Source organism: Crotalus tigris, unplaced genomic scaffold, assembly GCF_016545835.1.
Source record: "Crotalus tigris isolate CLP2741 ecotype Arizona unplaced genomic scaffold, ASM1654583v1 scf7180000024391.5723578, whole genome shotgun sequence".
NCBI classification, from domain to species: Eukaryota; Metazoa; Chordata; class Lepidosauria; order Squamata; family Viperidae; genus Crotalus; species Crotalus tigris.
Genome location: NW_024100561.1, coordinates 1322107 through 1349259, shown reverse-complemented (window position 1 = coordinate 1349259; position 27153 = coordinate 1322107). Strand labels below are relative to the sequence as shown.

The 27153-nt window shown below is 37.1% G+C and overlaps 1 protein-coding gene across 1 annotated transcript in view; it reads right to left on the bottom strand.

Moving 5' to 3' along the window:
* The window catches only part of GABBR2 (gamma-aminobutyric acid type B receptor subunit 2), a 342316-nt gene that overhangs the window by 145385 nt on the left and 169778 nt on the right, over nucleotides 1-27153 (bottom strand). The window contains exon 8 of the mRNA XM_039329325.1: nucleotides 17582-17642. Within this exon, the coding sequence (XP_039185259.1) occupies nucleotides 17582-17642 (61 nt within the window). The remainder of the gene's footprint in view (nucleotides 1-17581; nucleotides 17643-27153) is intronic.

Below are 27153 nucleotides of genomic sequence, written 5' to 3'. Positions count from 1 at the left end.
ACATCACGTGACGTTGCGCAACGTATTGGAACTTTTTCCCCATTGCCGGCAATGGAGTGGGTGCGGTTTCCTCATGAAGCATCTGGCCCGCAGGCCAGCAGTTTGACACCCCTGCTCCAGAGGCTATTAAAAACAACTTGAGCTTCTGGGCCCCCACTCTTTCCTCATTCTTTACCTGCATCAACACCTATGGCTGAGGCCCCAAGGACTGTAGGCTTGTAATTATTGTTTCTCTATATATAAATAAGGGAAAGGGATGATCCTGCTAATTATAGATTAATCAGTTCTGCTGATCATGGATCAAACTCTATGCAAGACACTGTCAATGGAAATTATCGGACTGACTGGAAGAGCAAGCTAGCTTCAGGAAAAGCTGATCAACCATTGATCAGTACCTACTGCTCCAATAATTCATCAAAAAAAATTTTTTTACAATACAGCATTCATTCATTCATTTCATTCATTCAATTTCCATACCCATCCATTTCAATGACTCAGGGCTACCTTTACAGATTTCAAAACAGCTTTTGATTTCATATCCCAAACTAAACTATGGAAAAAATTGGAGACCAGCAGAATTGATTGACATTTACTTCATCTAATATTACAGTATGCTTTATGAAGAGACTTCACTCAAAGTAAGATGCAATCTCCTGGCCCACCTCATCAGTGCCACTGGAACTCAGAAAAGCACTAAGCAAGGCTGCATATTGGCCCCACTCTTATTCAATTTTAATTGAGCCATCTCCTCAAACCAAACCCAAACTTTTATTATCAAAACTTGCAGGAGACACATCTCTCCTCCTATGCAAACAATGCAGCAATACTTTCAAGAACATATATTGGACTTAAAAGAGGGTGACAGCACTAGCACAGCACTGCAAGAAAGATCAATCAGAACTCAGTGTACAGGAAACCAAAATCATGGCATTTGCCAAAAGGCTCAAGAGCTACTCCTGGATGATACAGTAGATAACCACAAGACTGGGCAGATTTCCTGTTTCAAATACATGGGAGTAGTCCTTGATTCTGCCAATAGTAGGAAACACCATGGGAATAATATTGCTGAAAAAGCTCAGTGGAGTTCTTCTGCCATCCTTAAATTCCTGGAGACAATAAGCAATTGCTACATATAGTACATGCAGTACTCAAATTATTCAAAGCCAAGTCAATAGCGCAACTTCTTCGTGATGCCAAGCTGACTCCTTCTCCAATGTTGCACCATCACAACTTGTTCAATCTAGCCAGGGCTCCAACCTTTATTGCCAACAGGTACTCTGTCTCCCTTGGTGTTTAGATGGAGGGCCTGCTTGGGTGAAGACATTGAGTGTGTATCAGAAGTGTAAGAACCTCAGGAATGCCTGTATGTCTGGAACTGCTTTTTTAATTTTATTAAAATTTTTGAATAGAACAATAAAAAATAACACAAAGTGGAAGAAGAGAAAAAAATACAAAAAAGGGAGGAAGGGAAAAAAAGTAAAAAAGAACCCCCCCAGCCTTCCCAAATAAATAACTTTTATTCAATGCAGTTACCAACAAAAGACCTAAACAAAACTCTTAAGATTTTATAATAAGTTAGCATACATAAAACTCAACATTCCATATCCCAACTGTTCACTTTAACAAAATCCCATTTAAAAGGCATAAAATGCTCCAAATATTCTAATGTAAACAAACTAAAAGGAAATACAAATTTAACATGGGAAGGAGAGAATATTTTTCCTTTACAAAAGACAAGATCCAATATACAAGATTCCAAATAGCAATTTATCTTGATCAAATACAAGTAATCTTTGACTTAAAATCGTTCATTTACTGACCATTCAAAGCTGCAGGCACTGAAAAAGGTGACTTATGACTGTTTTTCACACGTATGACTATTTCAGCATCCCCGTGGTCACACGATCAAAATTTGGGTACTTGGCAACTGCCATGTATTTATGACAATTGCACTGTTTTGGGTACTTGTGATCACCATTTTTAACCTTCCCTGCTGGCTTTCGACAAGCAAAATCAATGGGGGAAGCCAGATTCACTTAACAACTGCTTGATTCACTTAAAAATTGCAGCAAAAATGTTGTAAAATAGAGCAACACTCACTCACCAACTGCCTTGCAATGGAAATTTTAGCTCAGTTGTGGTCATAAATTGAGGACTACTTGTATCCATTCCATATCTTCATTCTAAACTATAAACACATCTATATTTCATAAATATAAAGTAATCCCAATATCCTAATATGAGAAAAATTCTAAAAATTAACATAACAAAGAGAAATATTTTTTTAAATTCCCCCAAATTCCTTATTCTGAATTAAAGAAAAAATAGTTAAATGCAAAACTAGATCAAGTATTATGAAATTAAGATTATATCATTTTGGAATTGTTGAGTTCAAAGTGGATGGTTCTTGGGCTTGGGAGGTTGGGAGGGAAAGGAGCCAGATAGGCAAAGAGGAGATGGTTAAGGGACGATGATGGGGAAGTACGGCAAGAAAAAGGGGTGGGCAAACCCAGATGCCTGAAACCATATCCCCTTAGATAATCTGAGATTGCAGAATAAAAACAGCAGCTTGAAGGAACAGGGATCTTACCAGGAGATAATAATTGGCCAAATAAGCCACAATGGCAAAAGGTCATATAATCATTCTGCAAAGATAGAACAGGACACTTATAACTTGTTCCTATTTAAGAATACATATGGGGATTCTTAGCCTTAAAACAAGCATGTTTAACCATTTCTTGTGATTATATATATATTAATATAGTTTAGAACAGGGGTGTCAAACTGTCGGCCCATGGGTCAGATGCGTTATGCCGAAACCGCACTCACCCTAGTGCCAGCAATGGAAAAAAACTCGCGATACGTCGCGACATGTCACGTGACGTTGCGAGTCTGACACCTCTGGTTTAGAATGTCAGCACCAATCTCTTCTTCCTCCTCTGAAATCTATTTCCTGTAATGAGTTTCCATGCTTTCTGACTGAGGGCTGTTTGATTCACATTATTCAAATAGAGCTTAGGTTTTCATATCGTCTTAAATTTGCTTTGCCAACATATTCTTTCATGCTGTTTGCTGGACCTTCAAAAGTGCAGACCATTTTTTCCAAAGTAGTCTAGAAGCATGCAGTGTTCTGCCATTCTTCATATATATCCAAACCATCTGAATCTGCATTCTTGTATTTCACCTATGGTATAACTGACAGTTAATCACTGCATCTCAGTGTGATGTTATCATTCTTAAGACAGTCATGCCAGTATGTGCTGTAGATACTGTAGCACAGTGGTTCTCAACCTGTGGGTCGGGACCCCATTTGGGGTCGAAAGACTATTTCGTGGGGGTCGCCAAACAACGGAATCCGCCATTTTTTTCCCCTTTTCTTAGCTGTGCTACTCCCTTTTATTCTATTGGCTTTTGAAAGCCAATAGAATAGACTCTCTTGAATAGAGTCTAATTCTAATGGCTTTCAAAAGCCAATAGGAATTGTCCAGGCTGTCTCTGCCCTGCTGAGCCCGCCAAAAGTCCCATTGTGCAAACGCTGCTGCACCAGTTGAGTAGTCCTTGACTTACGACCGGTTGAGTAGTCCTCGACTTACGACCGGTTGGGGGTCGCGGCATTAAAAAGGTTGAGAACCACTGCTGTAGCACATTAGGAAAATATCACGTTTAGCTTTTAACAGTGTTCTTATCTCAAATGCATACAACAAAACTGCCAGTACTAATGCCTGGAAAGATCTGTATACATATTTGATTTTACTAAAATATTTTGTTTCTTCTGCAGAGACCAGTTTATGATCCAAAGACCGGAGCAGCCTGATTAATCCTGCTGTGCACTTCTGGTTTTGCTGCTGTTTTCTGTTTTTCCACCACCCATGACATTTGAATTGGTTAACCTGATGAATTGGGATTCTATTGCAAAGCAGGAGGTGTGTATTTTCTTCTACGTTTTTTCTTCAGAAAAGGAACAAGTGCTAATTGAATACACCTTGGGGATAGCAATGGGCCATTGGTGGTGCAGGATGTGGACAATGAAGACCAACTATTTATCTAGTCTATTGTTCTGGGATATGTCTACCGACATACATTAAAAAGCAGTATACATATCCGATATAGTGCTGATTTGTACAGGAGAGCTAAAGAAGGCAAGAAATGGATTTCTTCAGACTGACAGCGTGTATTTAGGGAATACTTTTGCTCTGTGTTAAAAGCCTAAAGGCCAATCCATTGATATATTTAGTTGGACAGCACACTTCAATCACCGTTTTGCTCCTGTTAGAGGTTTAAGCTGAGTAAACTAAAAAAGAGAAGTTCCTCCTTTACAGCAGAGAATGAAACAGTTCATTGTTCTGAGGATCCCAGCTATAATTACTTTCCTCATTAACTATTTATGCAGCCTGAAATGTTTCCATAATTTCTAGAAACTGTTATCACTTCAGACACACACTGATGGAAGATGGAAAAATTCTAACTATATCAATTGGCAGAGTATCCAGCAACTCTTTTTCATTTGGCACTATAGCTGCTTAAAGTTTATTTCATTCAAATACCAAGGAAGGATAAGTAAAATTTGATACAAACACTGATAGCTCTTTGGACACCACCTTGAATTTGCCAGACCTGATTCTCAATAAAATATCTCAATATGTTTGTGTGATGTATGATGAGAGATGAATTCCTTGTGCTAGAAATAAAAGGGGATACAACTTTTTTCATACCCTTTCTCCACATATCCAGCAGTGCCAACAGCCTTTATTATTATGAATTCTGACAGCTCATGGTAGCTGATCTCATTACAGATGTATAGAATGCCTTTTTCTGGTGAAATTATAGTAAGAATCTTAGATGTAAAATGCTTTTTAAATGGTTGCCTTATTTTTCTGTGCATCACCTTTTGATTTGCCAAAATATATAAACATTTTTAAATATATAAAAAGCTGATTTCATTGTTGCAGTATCAAACTAAGGTAAATCACCATGAAGAGGCCATATGCCTAAAAATTAATACTTAACAAATAATCTTGAACAATTACAGGCATGGATGGTGAATCAGTGCAATACACGGTGAAGAATGCAGAATGATCTGCTCTCAAATTTAACTGCTTAGGTCCTACACTGATTTATTTTTCATATTCCTAAAGTCACCTTATTTCTTGATGACACTAGGAGCATAATAACTGAAAACCAAAGAAACAGAACAACAGAAAAGGAAGATGGTAATCTCAGTGGAACAGATAAGAACTTCTCACAAAGGGAGTCCATAACTCACCCTAACCTAAACCCTGGGGAAACAGGTTTTCAAAGCTTCTTTAAAAGAGAGCAGAGATAGGGCAATTCATAAATGGGAGGGGATGCTGTTCTAGAGTGCAGGTGCTACACTAGGGAAAGCTTGTTTCTTAGATCCCTTCAGATGACATTGCTTAATGAATGGGATCAAGAAGGTGCTGGTCATGTCTGACCTTACAGGATGGGCAAAAAGAAAGGAAACAAGCACTTTTGCAGGTGATAAGCAGCACTTTGGATTCAATAATTTATACAGCTAATATGCTAAACCATCTCCTCGTCACTTGGCAAATTGAACATTCAATAAAGCAACCTCTTAAACACTGTAGAGCTATCTGGGAGATAAGGTTTGACCCACTAAAGTGAGAATCCAAGATCAATTGGACTGTGCTTGGGGTGTTAACATTTAAAATGCTATATTTAGCTAAGATTTTCTCCTCCACATTTAGATGAGAAACTGCAGGATTTATTGGGTGTGAATGGTTTTCGTCTCCTAGCTAGACCTAATGTTATTTGTTAATGCCAGGCAATGTTAGCCTGCTGTCACATCACACTGACACAACCTTGCTCCAAATGTCACATTAGCAAAGTCAGACAAGAACTGCTTTGTATTAGAACATTTTTTATGCTGACCTTTTGAACAGCTAAAAAAATGACAGGAAAAGCTTCACCCACCCATAGCTCTGCATAGTGAGCTTGTATTTTTTTATGAGAAACGACATAAGCCTTAATTTTTGATTACTATTCAAATGCTCAGTGCTGTATTAATAAAAACAAGAAAATACAGATATACACATATAATAAGAAATAAAATCAAGCGATCTTTTTAAATTCACTATGGCCTCTTTTGATTATACAGTACATATACAGTACATTGTAGGATTATTTTTAGAATTACACCAGTGTAGTAAATGGTATTGGACAGAAAATGAAGAGACCTACAGTATATCCTTGTCCTTGTCCATCTTCCAACACAGAAGCTCAAGTTGCCCTCTGACTTTCCTACCTCACAGTGTTGCTAAATAGGAGGAATGAGCAATACGCATGTTGCTTTGAAAATGTAAACCCAATTAATCAATGAACCATAAATTTGGATTCCAGCTGGATAGGCAATATAGGTTTACATTATCATCAGTTAAATGAATCTTCGTAAGCTTCAGTAGCAACTTTGATGGAGGGTAGGACAAGAGGAAGAAATCACTACATAAAAATGTGCATGCTTCTTAAATGAGTTTAAAATGTTTTCTGACCTTTCACACAAACAGCACATCTTTATTTATTATTTATTAATTCAGCCTTTCTGCAGGTTTCTATGTGAGAATTTTTAAAATTGTTTTTAAAAATTGTGGTTGTTTTAACAACTAGCAAGCTTTGTGAGTGCTATTAACAAAGAAAGTCTGCTTAGAATTAACTAGGCCCAGAGCCTTCCATGTAGTAACCAGAGTGTTGGGGTGTTTCTTTTGAAATTACCTTACAGGCATCAGCCTCTTTGATTACCTTTAAATGCAATCTAAAAACTTCTGACAACAAGCTGTTCCATGGGTTAATTGTCCTCATTGTTAGGAAGTTTCTCCTTGATTCCAGGTTGTTTCCCTCCTTGATTTGTTTCCATCCATTGTTACTTGTCTTGTCTTCTGGTGCTTTGGAAAATAAGTTGACCCATTCCTCTTTGTGGTAGCCTCTCAAATAATGGAATACTGCTATCTTGTCTCCCCAGTCCTTCTTTTCTCTAGACTAGTCAAACCCAAATCCAGGCTTTTAATCATCTTAGTTGCTCTTTTTTGCATTCTGCACTTTTTCCAAAATCTTTTTTATAATGTGGCCAAAACTGGATACAGTATTCCAGATGTGGCCTTACTAAGGCTTTATAAAGCGGTACAAATATTTCACGTGATTTTGATTCTGTGCCTCTGTTTATACAACCAAAGACTGTATTTGCTTTTTAGGCTGCTGCCAGAAACTGCTAGCTCATATTTAAGTGATTATCCACAAGGACTCCAAGGTCCCTCTCATAGTTACTGTTTTTGAGCCAGGTTTTGCCTAAACTATACTTGTGCCTTTGGTTTTTCCTGCCTAAGTGTAAAACCTTTCTCTTCTCCACATTAATTTTCATAAGGTGACCAACCTTTTTACAATGAAAAGGAGGATACAAATAAATTGAAGAAAAAAATATCGTAAAAGCTGGCTCAGCCCATGGAAGGTCAACCGCACGCTGTGCCCCCACCCGCAGCTGCCCTGCCAGCACCGCTGCCCCACCGTGTGGAGTGGGCCCCGCGGCTCCCAAAGCACCAGTTGCGCCAGCTCCAGCCCTGGGGGGCAGGCCGCCTTCGACACACCCCGCCTGCAGCTGCCCCACCAGCACCAACGCCCACCCTGCGCAGCCCCATGTAGAGATCACCCCATGGCTCCCACAGCACGGTATCTTCAGAACTAACTAGGAGATGGTGTAGCTGGGTAGCAGGCAAGGGTGCTAGGTTCCTGCCAATTCGCCTTTGCTGCAGATAACCTGCATGTGCAAAATTTGCCGGTTGGGTGTTTTGGCGTGTTCAGCAGCAATTCCTATTGGCTTTCGAAAGCCAATAGTGGGAGTAGCACAGCTCATGCAAAAGTTGAAAAAAAATCAAAAAAAGGTGCCGGAACGCCATTCTGAGCATTCTATGAGAAAAAAAAGCCCTGCAGATTAGTCTTCAAATATCGAAAAGGAGGACATGTAGGAGGACACTTTTCGAGGGAGGACATAACCTATAAAAGGAGGACTGTCCTCCCTAAAAGAGGACGGTTGGTCACCTTAATTTTCATTTTGTTGGATAGGTCCCATTGTTCAAGTCGTTTTGGATCCTGAGCTTGTCTTCTGGAGTGTTGGCCATTCCTGCCAGCTTAGTGTCATCTGCAAATTTGATGAGTTCTCCTTCTATTCCCTCATCTAAATCATTTATGTAGATATTGAAAAATACTGGATCTAAGACAGAACCTTGTGGTACCCCACTGCTTACTTCCCTCCATGTAGATGTAGTACTATTAAGCACTACTCAATGAGTACGGTTTGTCAGCCAGTTACAAATCCATCTGGTGGTAATGTTGTCTATCCCACATTTTTCTAGCTTACCAAGAAGTAGGTTGTGGTCTACTTTGTTGAATGCCTTGCTGAAGTCTAAACATACTATGTCCACAGCATTTAGATGGTCTATTAATTTAGTCACTCTGTCAAAGTATGAAATAAGATTGGTTTGGCATGATCTGTTTTTAACAAACCTGTGCTGGTTTTTAGTTATAACTTTGCTTTTAGATGTTCATAGATCTGTTTGTTTATTATCTTTTCCTTTTTTTATTGTAAATATTTATTAAGTTTTAAAATTTTACAAAAAAAACAAAACAACCCATCCCCAAACCTCCCCAACCCTCCCATTCCCTCCCCCGACCTGAACATAGGCTTAATTAAAATTTCTTCAAATAATGTAAAAGAAAATATAAACCATAAATTAATCTAAATACTAAATACATTAATTAAACAAGTTATAAGATAATTAACAATAATATGTATATAAAAAAACATAACTACCAAAAGAATAATACTTGAAAGAAAAAAGAATAAAGAGAAAAAAATAAAAAAATAAAAGAAAGTATAATAAAAATAAAAAATAAAAATAAAAAAAGAATAAAATCTAAAAAATATTTTAAATTTTAAATATAAGTTAAAAAATTTTTTTTTTCTTATTTCCACTTTATAAAAAATACTCAAAGAATTAAAAAAAAAACAAAGGAGAGTTTAAAAGATATTTCAAAAACACAAAACCACTTTCAGAAAAAGAGGAAAAAGTTTTTTTTAAAAAAAACTATATAGTCCATAACATTCCGTTTGACTCACTTTCTTTTTCTCCCGAAAAAAACTTTCAAATCGCCATTTTACTTTCACTCTCCACACAAACAAAAAAAACAAAAAGAAAAAGATCAACCTAAACTAAAAAGCAAATAAAACTCAATAAGTCAAATCCTTTATCCAGCTCTGTCCGCTTTATATAAAAAAAATCACTCACCCTATCCCTTTACACGCGGAGATGGTAGCGGCGTTTCACTTTGTTCCCAGAGGAAACAAAGACAGCTGGGAGGCGGAGGCAACCCGAACTCCGAGGGAGCTCTCTTTCTACCCCCCCCCCAAAAATCCCTGGGGGGTTTGAGATGCTCTACCTCTATTCGGGTAGTTCTCTCCCCCCTCCCTTCGCCCGTGAGGGGGATTTTGAGCCGCGGAACAGCTGGTGACTGCTGTATTCCGCGGTTCTCACGCTGACCCAGGAGGACGGCTACAATGTAGCCGCCATCATCGACGCTAACCACTGGAAGTCTGTTTATTATCTTTTCCAATATTTTCCCAGGTATTGATGGTATGCTGATTGGTCTGTAGTTTCCTGGGCCTGAAGCTCATTTATGTTTGTACTAATGGCTATCCCAAAGGTGCTTTTTCAAGAGACAACTGGATTTTCTTGTTTTCTTTGAAGACATTTCATTTCTCATCCAAGAAACTTCTTGAAAAAGCACCTTTGGGATAACCATGACCTGGATGACTGAGAATCTCCACAGACATGTACTAATGGCTGTTCTTATTTCCAGTACAATTGGTTTAATTGTTATTGCTAAATCTATTTTTCTTAATATAGTTTTATTATGATTCAAAGTTGCTAGGAACATGCAGGGACAAATCTGAAAAATAAATAAAGCAGTCACATCTTTTTCCAGGTTCATACACAAATCTGAAAAAAGGATGGGTTGCCCTAAGAATAGCAAAAAGGTCTGCTGCAAGATCTGAAGTACTTCTGAATCATTTTATTATTGTTCTATAGAATGAACCATTTTTTCATAAATGAACTATAACCTACTTTACAAATTAAGGCATATCTAATATCTTAGCTATTTAAGCAATTTTCTTTGAATTTATGACTTAATTCAGGTTTTGTTTTTTCATAACAGGAACTTGATAGGATTCATTAGTAATAGCAATATAGCAATCATTTACCACCAATGATACTATCTACTTTTTATGATTTTAGTTATATAATGAATTAACATGTTTCCATTTCATGTACATAGCTATGCACTGCATTTATATTGTTCTTTTCAGTTATTTATTGTCACTTCTGGATTGTCCTTTTCATATTTTTTCTGATACTGCAAGTGGTGATAAAAGTATTTTTAAAGGCAACTTTTCTTCCATTTAACCACAACAGTTCTTCCGCTGTAGAGAACTGTCAATTTATACTTTCATTTCAAATAGTTTAAAAGAAAAACTGAGAAAGCCTAATATAAATCTTAAACTGAACTCATTAGCCTCCCGGGCTTTCAGATTACAGGCTGAAATCTCTGTAATCTCAAACTGGAGACTTTGGGAGAGAGGGAGTAATTCCATGGGAGACACACAAAAGACTCTGAGCAAACCAGGATGCCCTACTCATTGTCACTCATCTCCTGTGTCCTGTATGCATTATTGCAATGCATTCTGTATGGGACTTCCCTTGAAGATCACACAGAAGCTACAGCTGGTCCAGAAGACAGTGATACAGGTAGTTATAGGCATATACCTATGTAACACCTACTTTGTGAGCTATGTTTGCTCCTAGTGGATATCCATCTGCAATTCATGGTGCTGGATATCATCTATAAAACTGTCTGTGTCATATAGCTGGATTATATTGAAAGCATAGGGAATGACCTGGAAAGACAGGAGGAGAAACTACAAAGGCAATGGTCAGATAAGCAGGGCTTGAGCCCAGGCCAAGAAACCATGTTGAGAAAACATCTCAGACAAGACCCTCTCTCGTTCATACAAAGTTAAACTTTGGGAGAGGGGTAGTACATTCAGACTTGTGGAGATTCTATTATTATAGTTGTTTATGCATCTAGTTGTAGTCTTATAGTAATTTGACCTATATAGAATTGTGGTTTTTTTTACTCCGGTCTGCCTTGCAGGTTATTTGTGGGTCTGCCTATTTCCAATTATGCTCCTTATAAAATCTGAAAAAATGGGCACGATCCAGATCCTTCATATTAATGCCATCAAGTGAGATTCCAGAAGCACATTTTCTCTGTCTCTTCCAATGCCCTATGGAACAGTATATCCCCCCCCCCCACTACCACCCATGGGAGAATAGGATCGTCCTGACCATGCAGCTTCCTAAAAAATGCTGAAGATCAGGGTATTTCCCAAGCATCAGGCTGGGCTGTTGGATGAGCTTATTTTGATGATATGTTGTGCCTTTTTTTAAAAAAAAACTGTTTTTCTTTATTATGATTATTTTAATTGGTTGTAATAGCTCACCTGTTAAAATAAGTGTAATCAATAAATAGTAATAAATGTAAAAAATAAATACAAATTAAAAATATGCTCCACAGAAAGTTAAGTAAATTCAATGAATTCAATGGACTTATGTTTTATACCTATGCTCCTTATTTATATTAGAAATACATGGCCAGTGTTTTGGAAGGCAAAAGTAAATTCACTGCAACTCAGAAAAGAATTATGCACATTAATGTCAATTTATTTCACAGACATAAACTTTGTGGTTCTCACTCTATTACGACAATATATAACAATGGAACAATTCAATAAAAATGAGAAGCTTCTTCCTCCTACTTTCTGACTTACTAAAGAAAAAATACAGCACATTTGGGGAGTCTTTCATTATGGGCAGCAAATTAGAAAATTACAAAAAAAAAAAAAAAAGAGGAGGCACTAAACAAAAGAGAAAAAAAATAACACAAAAAATTGTGCCCTTTTCCTGAACTGAAATATATTTCTAAGAGTTAGAAACATAAATGACAAAACCAAGTAATTAGAAAGGTGGATCAGATCCTTTCACAATCAAAGCACCAAGCAATAGCTGTATACCGATGGGGCTATTAACACCACAAACTTAATTTTCAAATCACAGCAGTACAATGCTTTTAAGTAGAATTGGTTCATGAACTAAGCTGATCTGTAGAAAAAGCAGAGAATGTTCATGCATATGTAAAACAATCCTCAGTATTTTCTACCTAATTATTTTTCATGGACAGAAATAGTTTGCAGTTTCTCTAGGCAGATTCCTTACAAGATGTCTTCCACATCTTCTGGGTTTTAACTAGCACTAATCAAAGCCCATTCATAATATTTTCATATATCCTATCAAGTTGGCTGTAATCCCAGAAAGAAAACTTGCTTAAAAAAAAAAATCTGTGAAAGGTTTCAGGGGAAAAAAGAAATATACTTCGTACACATAGAATTGTAGCCCGTATATTACTGTATATGTGCCCCTGGAGTGATACGTGTTACACCTCAGCTCTGCAAGCTGCACTGTTTGCCAGTTTGCTTCCTGATTCAATTCAAAGTTTTGACCTTTAAAGCCCTTTATGGCATGGGGCTGGGTTTTCTGAGGGATGCTTCTTCCTGATTACTTCTGCCTGCCCCATCTGGTCTGGCAGAGAAGGCATGCTGTGGGTCCCATCTGTCATAAAATTACATTGGGGGGGTGTCCCAGGAGGGGGGGCTTCTCTGTTGCTGTGCCTGCCTTGTGGAATCTTCTCTCCCAAGAAGTGAGATTAACTCCATCCCTCTCAACTTTCCTCAAGTCCCTCAAGATTTGACTATGTTATCAGGCCTGGGGTCTTCTAGGGGACTGGATAGATTTTGCAATGGCTCCTTTGGAGTGTCATTATAATCCTCTCTTTTTATGTTATTTTTAAAATTCTGATTGTTTCTTATGTATTTTTATTTTACACCACCCAAAGTCATTTTCTTATGAAGTGGGGGCTTATACAAATGTAAAATAAACAAGCAAATGGGCCAAAATTCAGTCTCCTTCAATGACATCATTTGGTTCCCAAGGAGATCTACTTCAAAATACAAGGATAGCTTTCAAATACATCTTTTCTGACAGAGCCAACCTTGTAAGTGCTTCATTTGGAGTACATGCAAGCACTTCTACTATGCATTCCCTTCCTTGAAGGATACCACTGAATGGCCAAACTGGAATGTGTTTGCAAGCAGCCAAGGAGGTAGGATCTGGGAGAATATTGATTTCGGATATTTCTGCTGTTTCTGATAATTGGGAGAGGAGACTTTGAGAACTGAACTTTGGATCAGGGGTCTTCAAACCTTGCATATTAGTCCTTATCCTTAACTTAAAAGACACAATCACATGCAGCCTTTCTGTTATTGTATGCTAGCTGCAAATTTGCTTTTGGACACTTTCAAACTCTGCATAAAACTAGAAATAAAAATATATTTCTCTGTCGGAACTCTTTCATCATTTGGCAAAGCAGATTCTGTTTTCATTCTCATAAACTAATGCAATAGCTTAGGATGCCCTAAAAGCAAAGCCATCGCTCATGTGAGCTGAAACTTGGAATAATCTTTCTCTAACACTTTTTTGATTTCTTGTTGGCTTTATAGGGAATGATCTGGATGTTAGGATTTCTCTGATGACAGTTGATGAATAAAGAGTTTTCATGGGAACGTCACTTTTGGCCACAAGATTCAGCCTTGCTTCATATTCTGATTTGTAATTCGAAACAATCTGTAGCTTCTTACCCACACAGAAATTGAGGAAAATGCAGAAATGCAAAATCAGGAAGGGTCTCTTCAGCAAGCTTCTTTAGAGACAGTGGAATTAATCCTGTTTGTCAACTCTACAACGAACCTGTTTGCAGTCATCTTGCTCATTCTAAGTTGTCATCTGAATGGGAAGGAGGGCGGAGTATCTTTGCTAATCTAAACAATTCTGTGTCCTGTGGTAACCAAGGTCTTTCTATCGACTATGTTAGAGGATTGGGCATATTGTTAGAAAGCCTTTTTGTCTTTTAACAATGGACAAATAAAAAAAGTAATGTCTTCTACAATCGAATTATCAGCAAAAGTTCAAACAGAGTTGCAAAATAGTAACATTAATTAACATATATAAAACTTAACATTTCACTTCTCAATTCCTGACATCCTAGTGTAAAGAAAAAACTAAAGCTTAACATAATAAAGACCATTTCTCCTTTAAAAAAAATACAAGCTCTAGTTTTCCATTCCAAATAACAAAAATTCCAAAGAAAACTATTCCAAATAAAAATATATCCACTTCTATACTTCCATATCTCAACTTTAAACTATAAGCAAATCCACATTTAGCAAAAATTAAGTAATCCCAGTATCCTAACATAAAAAAACTAAAATTTAACATAACAAAGAGGGATAATTTCTCTTTTAAAAACTAATTCACAAAACTTTCTGAATGTAAAAAGATAATTAGATGCAGAGCTGGTTTAAATGCTATCAAATTAGGATACATAAAACACCATAGGCGGAAAAACACCATATTAAATGCCAGCAAATCCAATATGCCACATTTTTCCAATCCAAATATCAGCCTCTAAAAAGAACGACCAAATAACAACATGTCCCATTTTAACCTGGTCATATAAACTAACTTTGTATTTCTTTTTTTTTAAATACAGAATAATCTTTCACTTAATCTATTCAGATGATTGTTGATCCTTACTATGAATTTCTTCAATAATCTAAACAGCCTCCTTTGTAAGTCTAACAAAAGGAAATTGTTCCAGTTGCTCTCTGAAATTGCCATTTTTATTTCTTTCTTAATTTTTAAAGCCTCATCCATTTTTTTTCTTTATATCTGATGACCAATTCTTATCCAAAGTCTTGATCACGTTATTTTCAGGCTAGATTTTCTTGCATATTTTTCTTCAAATGGACTGCTCCCCATGAGACACAACATAGCTGACATAATTGATTGAAAGCACCAGTGCAGTTCTGGGTGCAATTCCTCAAGGATATCTCTGAACGCCATTATAAGATACATGTCTTGTTATGTCTCCAATATCAAAAACAGTTTTTCTTTCCCCCAAAAATGCATTTACTTTTTAAGATTATTTTCAGTCTTAATATTCAAAATCCATTATTCCAATATTTTCTGAGCTCTTAATGCTTTTAAGCCAAAACTCTGTCTTGGTGTTTTGCTGTTTATTTCACATTCTTAACGTTTATAATGATAACTCTTCATTTTCTCATATAGAAGACTTGAAGGCACTCACTTAGTGTTTGCAATCTTACCACTTTCAAGGTGTCTAACTTCTTTGAAGAAGTTAACAGGCAATTTCTGAAAGTGGTAGAAAGGGAAGAGCAAGCTTACTGCCTTTTGAAAAAGCACCATTTGCAGCTGAAACAATTATGGCAAATTCCATAGTCTCATCATTCTCCCACCACCACCACAACCCCAAAGACTGCTGTCTTGTGGTCTCTTTGTGAGGAACAACTGCAAGAAGAACAGCTTGGATTTCCTCTGTTTATCCAGAGAGGGTTGAAAGAACCAATATGCTCATTGGGTCTCTATTCATGGTCACAAATGTTGACTCCACCATCGTCTGTCCACCATCTTCATACACTTTTTACTGAGAAACCTTTGTGTGTCCATATTTAATACAAAATTATTATTACAGTGTTAACTTGTATTTGTGTTGGGAAACACAGCTGTTGGGAAAGTAACTTTAGACTACTGTAACATGCTCTACATGAGACTGCCCTTGAAGACCAACTGGAAACTTCAGTTGTTGCAGAATGCAGGCATGTAGGTAGTAACTGGAGCCAGATATACAGCACATGTAACATCACTCCAGTGTGAGCTGCATTGGTTACCAGTGTGTTTCCAGGTGCAATTCAAGGTGCTGGTGGTTACCTATAAAGTCCTACATGGCTTGGGACCAGGGTACCTGAGTGATCACCTCTTGTCATAGTTTCTACCCGTCCAACCAGATCAGATAGGATGTGCGTGCTGCAGGTCCTGTCAAAGAATGTTGCTGACAGGGACTAGAACAGTGGTTCTCGTGTTGTGGTGACCCCCAACCACTTATACATCACCGGGTGCCAGGGGCGTGGCCAAAGAAAAGGGGAAAAAATGGCGGACAGCCTTGTTTGGCGACCCCTGTGAAATGGTCGTTCGACCCCAAATGGGGTCCTGACCCACAGGTTGAGAACCACCGGACTAGAAGATAAGCTTTTCCTGCTCTGTGGAATATCTTCCCTTCAGAGATTAGAATGCCCCCAACACTGTTAGCCTTCCATAAAGCTTTAAAAACCTGGCTATGCTCCCGGGTCTGGGGCGCTACATGTACCAAGAGCCCCACTTTCTGGCTATATTTTAATAGGCCAGATGTCTTGCTTTGTATGTACTCAAATTAGATATTTTAATGTTTTATTGTTTTAATGGTTTTTGCTGTTTTTATTCCTTTAAAATGTTTTAATGATTTTAATTGTAATATATGTTTTTGAATTGTGAGACATTCAGAGTTGTTTGCTGAGATGGATAGCTATAGAAATCAAATAAATAAATAAACTTATCAATGAGTTTTACAAAATAATTCATTAAATACACTTTTGCTTAATAATTCTAAGTAAATTCAGTAATACTTTAATAGCTCAAAAAGGACATAGATAGTTCATTCATGGAAATAATTCAAATACAATTAAATTAATTGATTTTTCAGTTGTAATACAGATAACTGAAGCTTTAATCCTTTCCATGCCTACATTTTATGTATTAATCTGTCTAGTTTTCTGTCTGATAATGCTAATCATTTGTTAAACAGTTTTTTAAATCTGCAGTTCTATATGGTCTATACAGAACATTTTCTAAATATGTCACAGGAATGTAGCATATTAAAAGCACGATTCTTATATTATATAAGATTATAATAAACCTTCCACAAATGGATGGTTTAAGGCAACTTTTACCAACTTAATGCCCTCCAATCTTGACACTCCAATTCCAACACATCTGGAAAGTGTCAGGTTTAAATTATGTATCTTCTCTTGAATATATACTCTTGCTAAAATGAATGCAACCCATCGTACTATTATAATTTTTCATCAATAGTTGGCTATCAAAACATGTCACTGTTTTTAATGAAAGGTAGAAGGAAGAAGAGGAAGGGAGAGACAAAAAAGGAAAGAAATTCTACTAAAGCAACTATTCTAATTTGCAAATTCTATTTCATTTTTCAGAAGGAATAAAACAATTATAGTCTATCATATTTCTATTCTTTAATATCACTTTTTTTTAAAAAAAATCAGTCCCTACATAAATGATCCTATTTATTTTTAAAAAGATATCCATTTATTGGTATGTAATCCGCTAAATTTTATTGCCATATATCCTTTTACTTTCATGTCATCATAAAGTATAAAACAAAGCAAAGAATACTGTATCTTCAAATTGAAATCCACAGCAGTCATAATAATATAGGTGCAATGCATAAATAAATATCCGTCACCTACCTTGAAACTGTGTGAATTTGATGGTCCCCATCCTCTCTCCATTTCTGAACATAACTTGACCCTAAGTAAAGTAAATAGATACCTTATAATAAGGTTTGTGATACCCTTACAAAACTTGCTTATTTTAAATAACAATAAGAATAATTATCTAACACAGGGATAGACAACCTGTGCCATGAGAACTGATGACCATGGTCCTCTTTCTTGGTTCACTTCACACTCTCTACCTATCTAGTTTTTTTAAAAAAAAAACTGTTCTAGCAGTAATTGGTCTAATGGTTAAAGTATCAAGTTAGAAAGTGAGAAACCATGAGAAAGTCATGTCTCAGCCATGAAACTCAACTGAATGATTTTGGGGCCAGACATTCTCTCAGCCCAACATATCTCACAGGGTTGCTGTTGTAGGGAAAATAGGAGGAGGAAGATGGATATGCTCACCAGCTTGAGTTAGTTGCAAAAATAATAAAGGTAGGAAATAAATAAATAAATGTAGTGCTAAACTACAATGCATCAGCTGCCAGCATCACCTTTATTTTCATCAATGTCTCTAGGCCCATATAAACCATGTAGGCATTCTTAGAAAGTAAAATGGCCCATGTCTGTTGCTTAGTGTTTAATTTGGCATTATGCATGCCTTACCAAAAAGTAGATTGGAAGATATAATCCTGTAGGAATACAGGATTGCAAAGAAAGAACCACACTAGTTTGCCTTCTTATAAATGGGTACTTTGTGAATGTTCATGCAGAATCTGACAGCCATTTTATGAGAATGCCTGTAATATGTCCTCTAAATTCTAAAAGTTTTTACTTGGTCAAAAATATGGTTTACTGCTGATTTCATTAAGCGTAAATGCCTCCTAATCAATGTATGCTTGAAAATCATAGACCTCAATAATCTAGTGGAGCTTTATTTACAAAACCTATTTTTAGTGCTAAATAATACATATAAGAAAGTATTGAGATCAAGGCCATAATGAATGATACCTATAACAAAGACAACAGATCTAGCTTACTGAATAGCTAGCCAAACCTAGCCAATTGTTTTAAAGATGTATCTTATAAATTGCAGAATCTAATATGTGAATAAACTACATTTTAGAGTTTGAAAACAAATCACATACATGCATGAGAAGTTAATTATTTTACTAATTCCTTTGCAGACATGGACTTACTGCAAAGAAAGGTGTGAATTGTAAGCTACTATACTGCTGTAAGCTTTCAAAACAGGCAACATTTTAAAAATATGCCATAAGCACATGAAATTTAATTGAATGCAACAGAGAGGATTTCTGTATGCTTTGGCCAAGCTAAGCAAGTACTGCATTAGAAAAGGAATCAAAGAGCTTTTAAAAATATATTTTTAAAAAACATAGAAGCCTGTATACAAAATTTAATTTTGTAAATAGAATGGAATTCAGAACTTTACCACTTCCACCAGCTCTTAGGAGCTGGGAAATCATAAGAATAGTGTGCACTAGAATTACATACAGCTCCTTAAATTCCTCAAAGTCTATCTACAAGTTGCCATTTCATAGTATTTTTTTTAAAACACCTGGCAGAGGAATTCTGGGAGTTGAAGTCCATGAGTCACAAAAGGGCCGAGTTTGAAGACCCCTGCTCTAAATAATACTGCAAGATCCAATCTGGGTCAGTCACCAGGATAGAGGTTTAGTCTTCCTAGCTTTTGGACTTGTGTTGGAGCCCATCCTCAGGGAACTTCTCTCTAGTACAGTGTATGCGTTGGGCTATTCTATGTGTTGTATTTATATGGTGCATTCCTATTGGTTGATTGGTGTGTTGATGGCTGGCGATTGGCTGTTGTTTCCTTGTGCTGCCAAGTCCTTGGTTCCTAAATACCTAATCAGCTGGTGGTAAATCAGGACTCCTGTTGACTAAAAAGGGGCCCATTTCCCAGGCTTCAATCATTTCCCTGGCTATCTTTGTATCTGCACAGCCAACCATCTTAGTAGCTGCAAAATTGAATGTATTGTTCATTGCAATAAATAACACTTCTTACTACGATATTTCTTCCTACTTTGTAATGTCCCAAACTATACCCTATGGATAGTGTACTCTGCCTTACAGCACTATCAACAGAGAGCACCTAAATATGGACATTGGGATAAGCATGTGTCTTAATTAATCTCTTATTAGGTGGTTGTGCGGTATTTGATGCACAGTAACTGAAAATATGACATGATGTTAAGTCAAATGAAAATTATGTTACTAAGGATAGATAGATAATGGCTGTTAAATTTGATAAAGACTCCATCAACATTTGTGTACAAACTAATTTTGAGTGAATAGGGGTAAAAAGAACTGGAACTGTTAGGTTGGCTGCATTTTTCCTTGAATCAGTGTAAGCTTTTCTGAAGCCACATTGTTAACTCTTTATATTAAATCTGTAAACTGAGACTGAGTACTGTTTGAATTGTAAACAACAAGAACAACAAGGAATTAGGTCAAGCCAGGTAATTTGATTTTCCCAAACACAGGTTCCAATGTAAAGAAGTACGCAAGGATTTAGCTTAAAAGATACATTAAGCAGCACATACCTGGTTACAATATTCCATTAGCATAAATTGATCATTTATTGAATTCTCATTTCCATTCTTGCACAAATTTCAAATATATAACATTTTGTTTTACTAACTGGTTTGCTTTTATATACTAGAAATATGACATATCTCAAGAAATAATACAAGATGACGTAAACACAAGATCTAATATTCCAGCAGCTCAAAACAAAAAATTGCTACAAAATTAAACTTATGAAATGCAGGAAGCAAGAATTAACAAAAAATAAAATAAAATTTTAATAGAATCAGTAGAACCAGAACCAGTTTGAAGGTTAAAATGGAAATAGAACTAAGTGTTGCAATAAAAGAATCTTAATTTCCCCAACAAAAAAATACTAAAATTGAGCAGCTTCATCAACATTTATTTTTCTGTGAACCATTCATTTTGCTTCTTTTTTCATAATGAAAGATAGTATACAAAGAGTGATAATGAACCTTGAACGCCCATAGGCTGAAAATTCTATCTGGCCAATGTTTTGACCCTGAACTACTGTGTACCAAATATAGAAATTTACTTTATTTTTCCATTAATTCAGTTTTGATGCTGTACAAATCTGGGCAGCTCAGAAAATTAAAACAACAACATAAAACAACACATAAATAAGAACATAACACAATTAATAAAAAAAACAATTACAAAACATTTGTTTTGTAATGTCAATCCAGGCAACACATATTTTAAACAGGGGCATCCATCATCCTACCCAAACGCCTGGGGGAATAGCCAGATTTTCAAGGCCTTCCAGAACAACATCAGGGTGGAAGTTATTCAGCTCTTAGCGAGACCTCCTTCTAGAACAGCGGTTCTCAACCTATGGGTTGCGACCCCATTTGGGGTCGATCGACCATTTCTCGGGGGTCGCCAAACAAGGCGATCCGCCATTTTTCCCCTCAGGGGGCGGTGCCGCGCATGCGTGCCACGCATGGGGCGGTGCCGCGCATGCGTGCCACGCATGGGGCGGTGCCGCAAATGTGTGCCATGCATGGGGCGGTGCTGCGCATGCGCGCCGCACATGGGGCGGCGCCACGCATGCGCGCTGCGCATGGGGCGGTGTCGCGCATGCGCGCCGTGCATGGGGCGGTGCCGTGCATGCGCGCCGCACATGGGGCGGTGCCGCGCATGCGCGCCGCGCATGGGGCGGTGCCGCGCATGCGCACTGCGCATGGGGCGGTGCCGCGCATGTGTGCGGCACGTTTGGGTGACGGGGGTCGCCGTCACACAAACGCTGAGAACCACTGTTCTAGAATCTAGATGGAGGTGATGTTACAAAGAAGGCATGCTTCCTGAATTCCAAAAGATTACACTGTTTAACTGAGGAGACCCAGAGCATGCCCACTTTATTCAATCATTTTGGCTAGGCAGAAATCACAGGACAGAGACAGTCTCTCAGATAATCCAGCTGTTTTTTAAAAAAATTATAACAACAAAATCACAACATCCATGAAACTGCAGCACAGTCTTTAATGTAGTCAGTCAGGCTTTAATGTAATACTGCCTACATTTTGAAAAGCTATAAAATTAATATTAAAATAGGAGTTTTGGAAAATCCAAAGAGAAAATCAAGTTATGTATTGTATTATTTGGACAGTGGTAAAAATAAAATATATTTTATACCATGAGGTTAAAATTATTTCTTTTTTTAAAAAATATATTTTATTGGTTTTATCATTTTAACACAAAGTATTTAAGACACACCGTGGTGTTTGGGTAAACAAAGAATCCAACATAAAATCACAAAATAACAGTTCAACTTAATACATTCGCTGTCGTCTCTCTATATCCCTCAAATAACATAATAAATTTAATATATTTCATTTCTATCCTTAATTTCTATTACTACTAAACCTGTTTATTAAAACTTTATCAATTTCAATTACCATAATCAAATAGTATTTTACATCAACATATTACCCCTTCAAATATATCTTGCAAATATATTCAAATTCTTAATCTCTCTCATCCCTTTTATTATTTATTATTATTATTTCCATGATCATTATTCATATTCACTGCAAATGTCTTGAATAGATGGTGTCAAATCCACATGGCTTTTAATAATTCTAATCATGCCAGCACGGTAAAAGGTTGCAGGAAATTACAACAGTCAAATCTATCCACGAAGAAGAGTAAGAGTCACAAGAAAAAAAAATAATTTGTACCACTTCAGATATTCAATTGGATTTATGATTTTTTTAAAAAAAATATTTAGAATTCCCTACTCCTGAGTTGAAGAGTAGTACATGAGGGAGAACAGTTTAACAAGGCTTGCTTTGCTAATTTCTTATTTTCGGGGAAGTCTTAAATTTTAAAACAAGAAATCATCATCACTATCATCATCATCAAATTTATATGGATGCCCCTATCGCCAATGTGACTCTAGGTAGTTAATAACATATAAAGAAAGCAAAAAAACAACAACAACCCAGCAGTTAATATATAAAAGTTATAATGATTGTCAAGATTTTAAAAAATTAAATAAACTAAGAATGCCCCAATGGCTTCAATAAACCCTTTGACCAGGGCTTTTTTTAATCATAGAACACCCAGAACGGAGTTTCGGCACCTTTTTTGGATGGAACTTTATAGGGTAGGCAAGGCGGGTTGTATGACATGTGTGAGTTCTGGCACCTTTTTTTTTTTTTTTTACAAAAAAAGCACTGCCTCTGACCTCTGCCTCCCTGCCCAGAAGCATATCTAGTTCTTAAGGCTTTCAAAAAGGCTTAAGGCTTTCAAAAAGGCCAACAGGTCTGGAACCAATTTGATCTCAGGATGTATGCTGTTTCAAAGGACAAGTGTTGGGACAGAAAGGCCTGCTTGCTGGGTCCCACAAGACTACATTCTTTAATTGATATCTTGCTGCAGAGTCTCTTGCTGCATCTGATGGGACAAGCAGAAACAATTGGGGAGAGGCTGACTTGCAAAACAACCCCTGTCCCTTGTCATGAAAAACATTATAGATGGCAAACAACACCTTGAATTGATCCCAGAACATACTAGAAGCCAGTGCAGCTTGAGGAGCAGAGATGTAACATGGGCACACAGACACCCTTAACTGCCCAAACTGCTGCATCTAAACTAGCTGGAGTTTTCAAATGTTCTTCAGGAACAGCTCCATGTAATGCAGCAGTCCCCAAACTTTCGGCTTTGCGAACCAGCCGGGGGGGGGGGAGGGAATGGTCCCGCACAGGTGGCCGGCAAGTCCACGCACATGCAGTTCCATTGGTCCTGCCGCTCGCACAATTGAAGTTGTGCATGTGCACTTGCCTGCAGCTTGTGCAAGTGGAGCTGTGCACATGCACATGCTCACCCACCACTTCTGTAGCCTGGTTCCGACTGAGCCACAGCCAGGGATTGTGGACCCCTGATGTAGATGATACTGCATTTCTTTCAGAAAATGGTCAAGCAATGGCACACAGTCCAGGAAAACAATGCAATTAGCGCACAAGATAAGGTTGTACAAAGACCTCCCTAGCCACAGCTGTTCATTGATGTCAGGCTCCCAAATTGTACATGAGTTCTGTTTAGCGTTGTACAACCCAATCCAGAACTCTAGATGGAAAATTATTGCATTCAGGGTGCCTTTAAATGAAACCTTAGTCCCCTTAGAGTTGAGCTAAAGCTAATTCTTCCCCATCCAGGGCTCCACAGCTTCCAGACACCATGCTAAAACCCCCCACAGCATCAGTTGGTGGCTGATGGTAGGGATGTAATTTAGCTATGGACTGCATAGGTATTTATGATATAAAGAGACAAAAGAATTTTAAAAATTATAAGATGAAATCTGTAAAACAATACAGAATCTTTCAAAAACAATGATAAATCTGATATTCTCACTGTTAGCTTCATTGTAAAATGTCTTTCATTTCAAAATTTAATCACATATGCCAAAATGATACAGCCATACTCAAGAAACTGATTAAATAGGGACGACACTTCTGGAAACATGTTAAACTACTCAGTGAAAGTAAGAATTTACCATGGTTGATGTATTTACATGTTACTGGAAGAATAAAAAGGGAACTCATCTCTTTCAAGGATTACAGCGATCAATTGCATCAAGAATTCTAAAGTTGTTGGAAAGCAGATAATTGGCCTGTAGTTGACTGGTGCTGCCCCTTTTGCTGGATATTTCATTATCAGATGGGTTTTGCCAGATGTTAACCAATCTTCAATTTCATCTCTTCGCAGTATGTTATTAAACTGCTTGGCAATGAGTCAGCACAGAATGTTTCCGCCAAAAGCCATGCAGTCCATCTTCACCTGATGTTGACAAGTTCTTCCTTGCTCTATTCTCCACCCTTTCTGCTGTTATTATGAATTTTTTCATTTCAGCTGCTTTTTGTTCTTATCCATTTTGTTTATTCAAACTGCAGTCTTGTTATTTCTTTGGGTTATCCCATAGCTGTGCCCAGAACTGCACTATTTCTTTGTCAGATGTTGACTGGTTTATTGCAGTCTCTCCATTGATGGATTGGTAAAAACGTTTCTCATTTGATTGAAATTGGAAACTCATACTAGCTATTTCTTTGTAATCAGCTTTAATGCAGCAACTTATTTTGTTTGTTATTTTTGTACTGTTCTAGATACTCAATTGTTCTTTGCTTAAATTCATCTTGTTTTTTAGCTAGAGAGCTTTGTTTTTCCTGAGAAGAAGGCAGAGAACAGGGTGCCTGGTTTGAGAATGAAAATGATTCAATAGCTATGCTGGATTCCGACTCTCTCTGGTTTGCCTCTATAGTTTGAGTTACTTCTGGCATCACTTTGATTTCTTTGCCCTGGGTAGACCATGGCAGTTCTTCCAATTCTACTTCTGTGAATGCCTTGTTTCCTATTATAAATTGGCACTGACCTGCTAAGCCTCTGTTCTGTTATTTCTGATTCTAGATGTTGTTCTTTCCAGAACTGGTAAAGTCTTTTCAGATATCCTCTTCTTGTTGGACTTGATTTGCAATAACAAATCATTATTTGTTTTCAACCTTCATATATTTTTAATGGGAAAACAACTTTTCTTCCAATAGTACTGCAGCTGCTGGCCCTGGTTCCTCTGACAACAGTCTTGAATCTTGTGGTCCATTTATCACCAGATGTCCAGGAACTCCAAGGCTTAGCATGATCCTTGTTGACCCAGGCAACGAACAATCCAGTATGGGTTTCTGCTAAGTAAACCTTACCATACAGTTACTAGGATAGGCACTCTTTGGCTCCTTTGATGAGACCTGTCCAGTGTGGTTCAACTTTTTGCATAGCTCTCATACTACTCAGAACATGCAAGCTCCACAACCATCTCAAGATAGTGGCTCACTGGAGGAATATTATTAATTAAAATAAAACCCCAAACAACATTATTTTTTTCTCATAGCAGAGCTATTTTAGTTCCCATTTAGTCTCAGTGAATATTTGCACAATCTCCATGGTAGCTTGGAATCTCCAGGTAGATTGCTGTTGCAGATTTGTCTTAATGTCAGCTGTCCCAAGTTGGTCAGTTAGAAAAGAAAGACTCTTGAATTCATTGTTAATGAAAGTATACTTTACTAAAGCCAAGTGGTTGCAATGTAGCAAAGTCGGATCTAAATTTGGTTAACTTTTCCCTTCTTTCCCCCTTCCCCTTGGTTGTCTCTAAAGATTTCATATGGCAGACTGGCATCTGGCAAAGCATGGCTGGACCAGTAGCATGGCAGTCCTGATATTTAGGCTGTCACATGTGCACATATACATGAATATGCATGCATGCACATACACACACATTTCCTTTCCAGCTCAATAATACAATCTGCTTTTTGTGGTTAAGTGACTAGAAATATTCTTGGGTTTTAAGCTGTTTATTTTGCTGTTGCTGCTGCTGTCCCTTATATTCCTCCTAAAATGCAGTTACATAGAATATCTACGAAGTAGATAATAATTCTGTGGAAGAAGGAATTGTTGGATTTTAAGTACAACAGCTCTGCATAAACTAGAGTGAAGCACTCAAGAAGCTATTAAACAATTATGGGCTGACACATTCTCTGTTGTTCATTCTCAGTTTCCAGAAAACAGAAAGCTGGAGACTTGAATGAGGATGCATTCCCATGTTAATAGTTAATGTATCTCAATTGGTCAGTATTGATGGATCATTAATTTATATAAATCTTCTCTGAGTCCATTTATGCCACTATCCTTGCCAGAGAAAAACAAATGGGAGTATTTGTGCATTAGATGAAAAATGATTTTTCTCTATCAGTTTAATATTATTTACTTAAATGAATGGTCACAGCTTTTTTTAAAAAGGGAGAACATTTTTTCTATCTACATTTTCTTTTATTTGTGTTGAACTGATATACTTCTGTAATGACTCCATCAACTTCTTTGCTAATGAATGTGTGTTGATGTCTGCCTAATGACCCCTTCTAACTCTGCATCAGCAATGCAGCCAGAACTGAAAATGGAATCATTCGTTTTATTCATCACAATATGTGTTTCCTGTTCCAAACAATGTTAGTGGGAATACCAGTCTATTGTATCATGCAGACAAGATATCCCAATCCTGAATTTGCATTATATGCCTAATGCAAACATATTTCTGATAGAAATATCTGTGTTAATAGCAGCAGGTATATATAGCAGCTATTAATATAAAACTGAATGAAGAGGAATTGCCATTTAGACCTATGCAAACTTAGAAAAATACAAGTATCTTCATATTATTCAGGTTGACTGATGAGGCAATTCAGGACGTTGCTTAAAAATCAGCCAGTCAAAAACTCTATATGAAATATGGTTCAGTCCTAAAACATACTCTTTATCAGGCGGAGTCCTTTGACCCACATCTTTCTTTTCCATAGCAGGAATCCATAACACAGAAAATTTGAAGAGAGGTACAATTTAAAAATCATAGGTTCAGACCAAAGCTTTGGGCAATCTCTCATTCAGACAACAGAGATGTATTCTGCTTCAGTAACCCATATTGCAGACAAGGATAACTTAATATATAAAAATTAACTGCAAGAACGAAAATA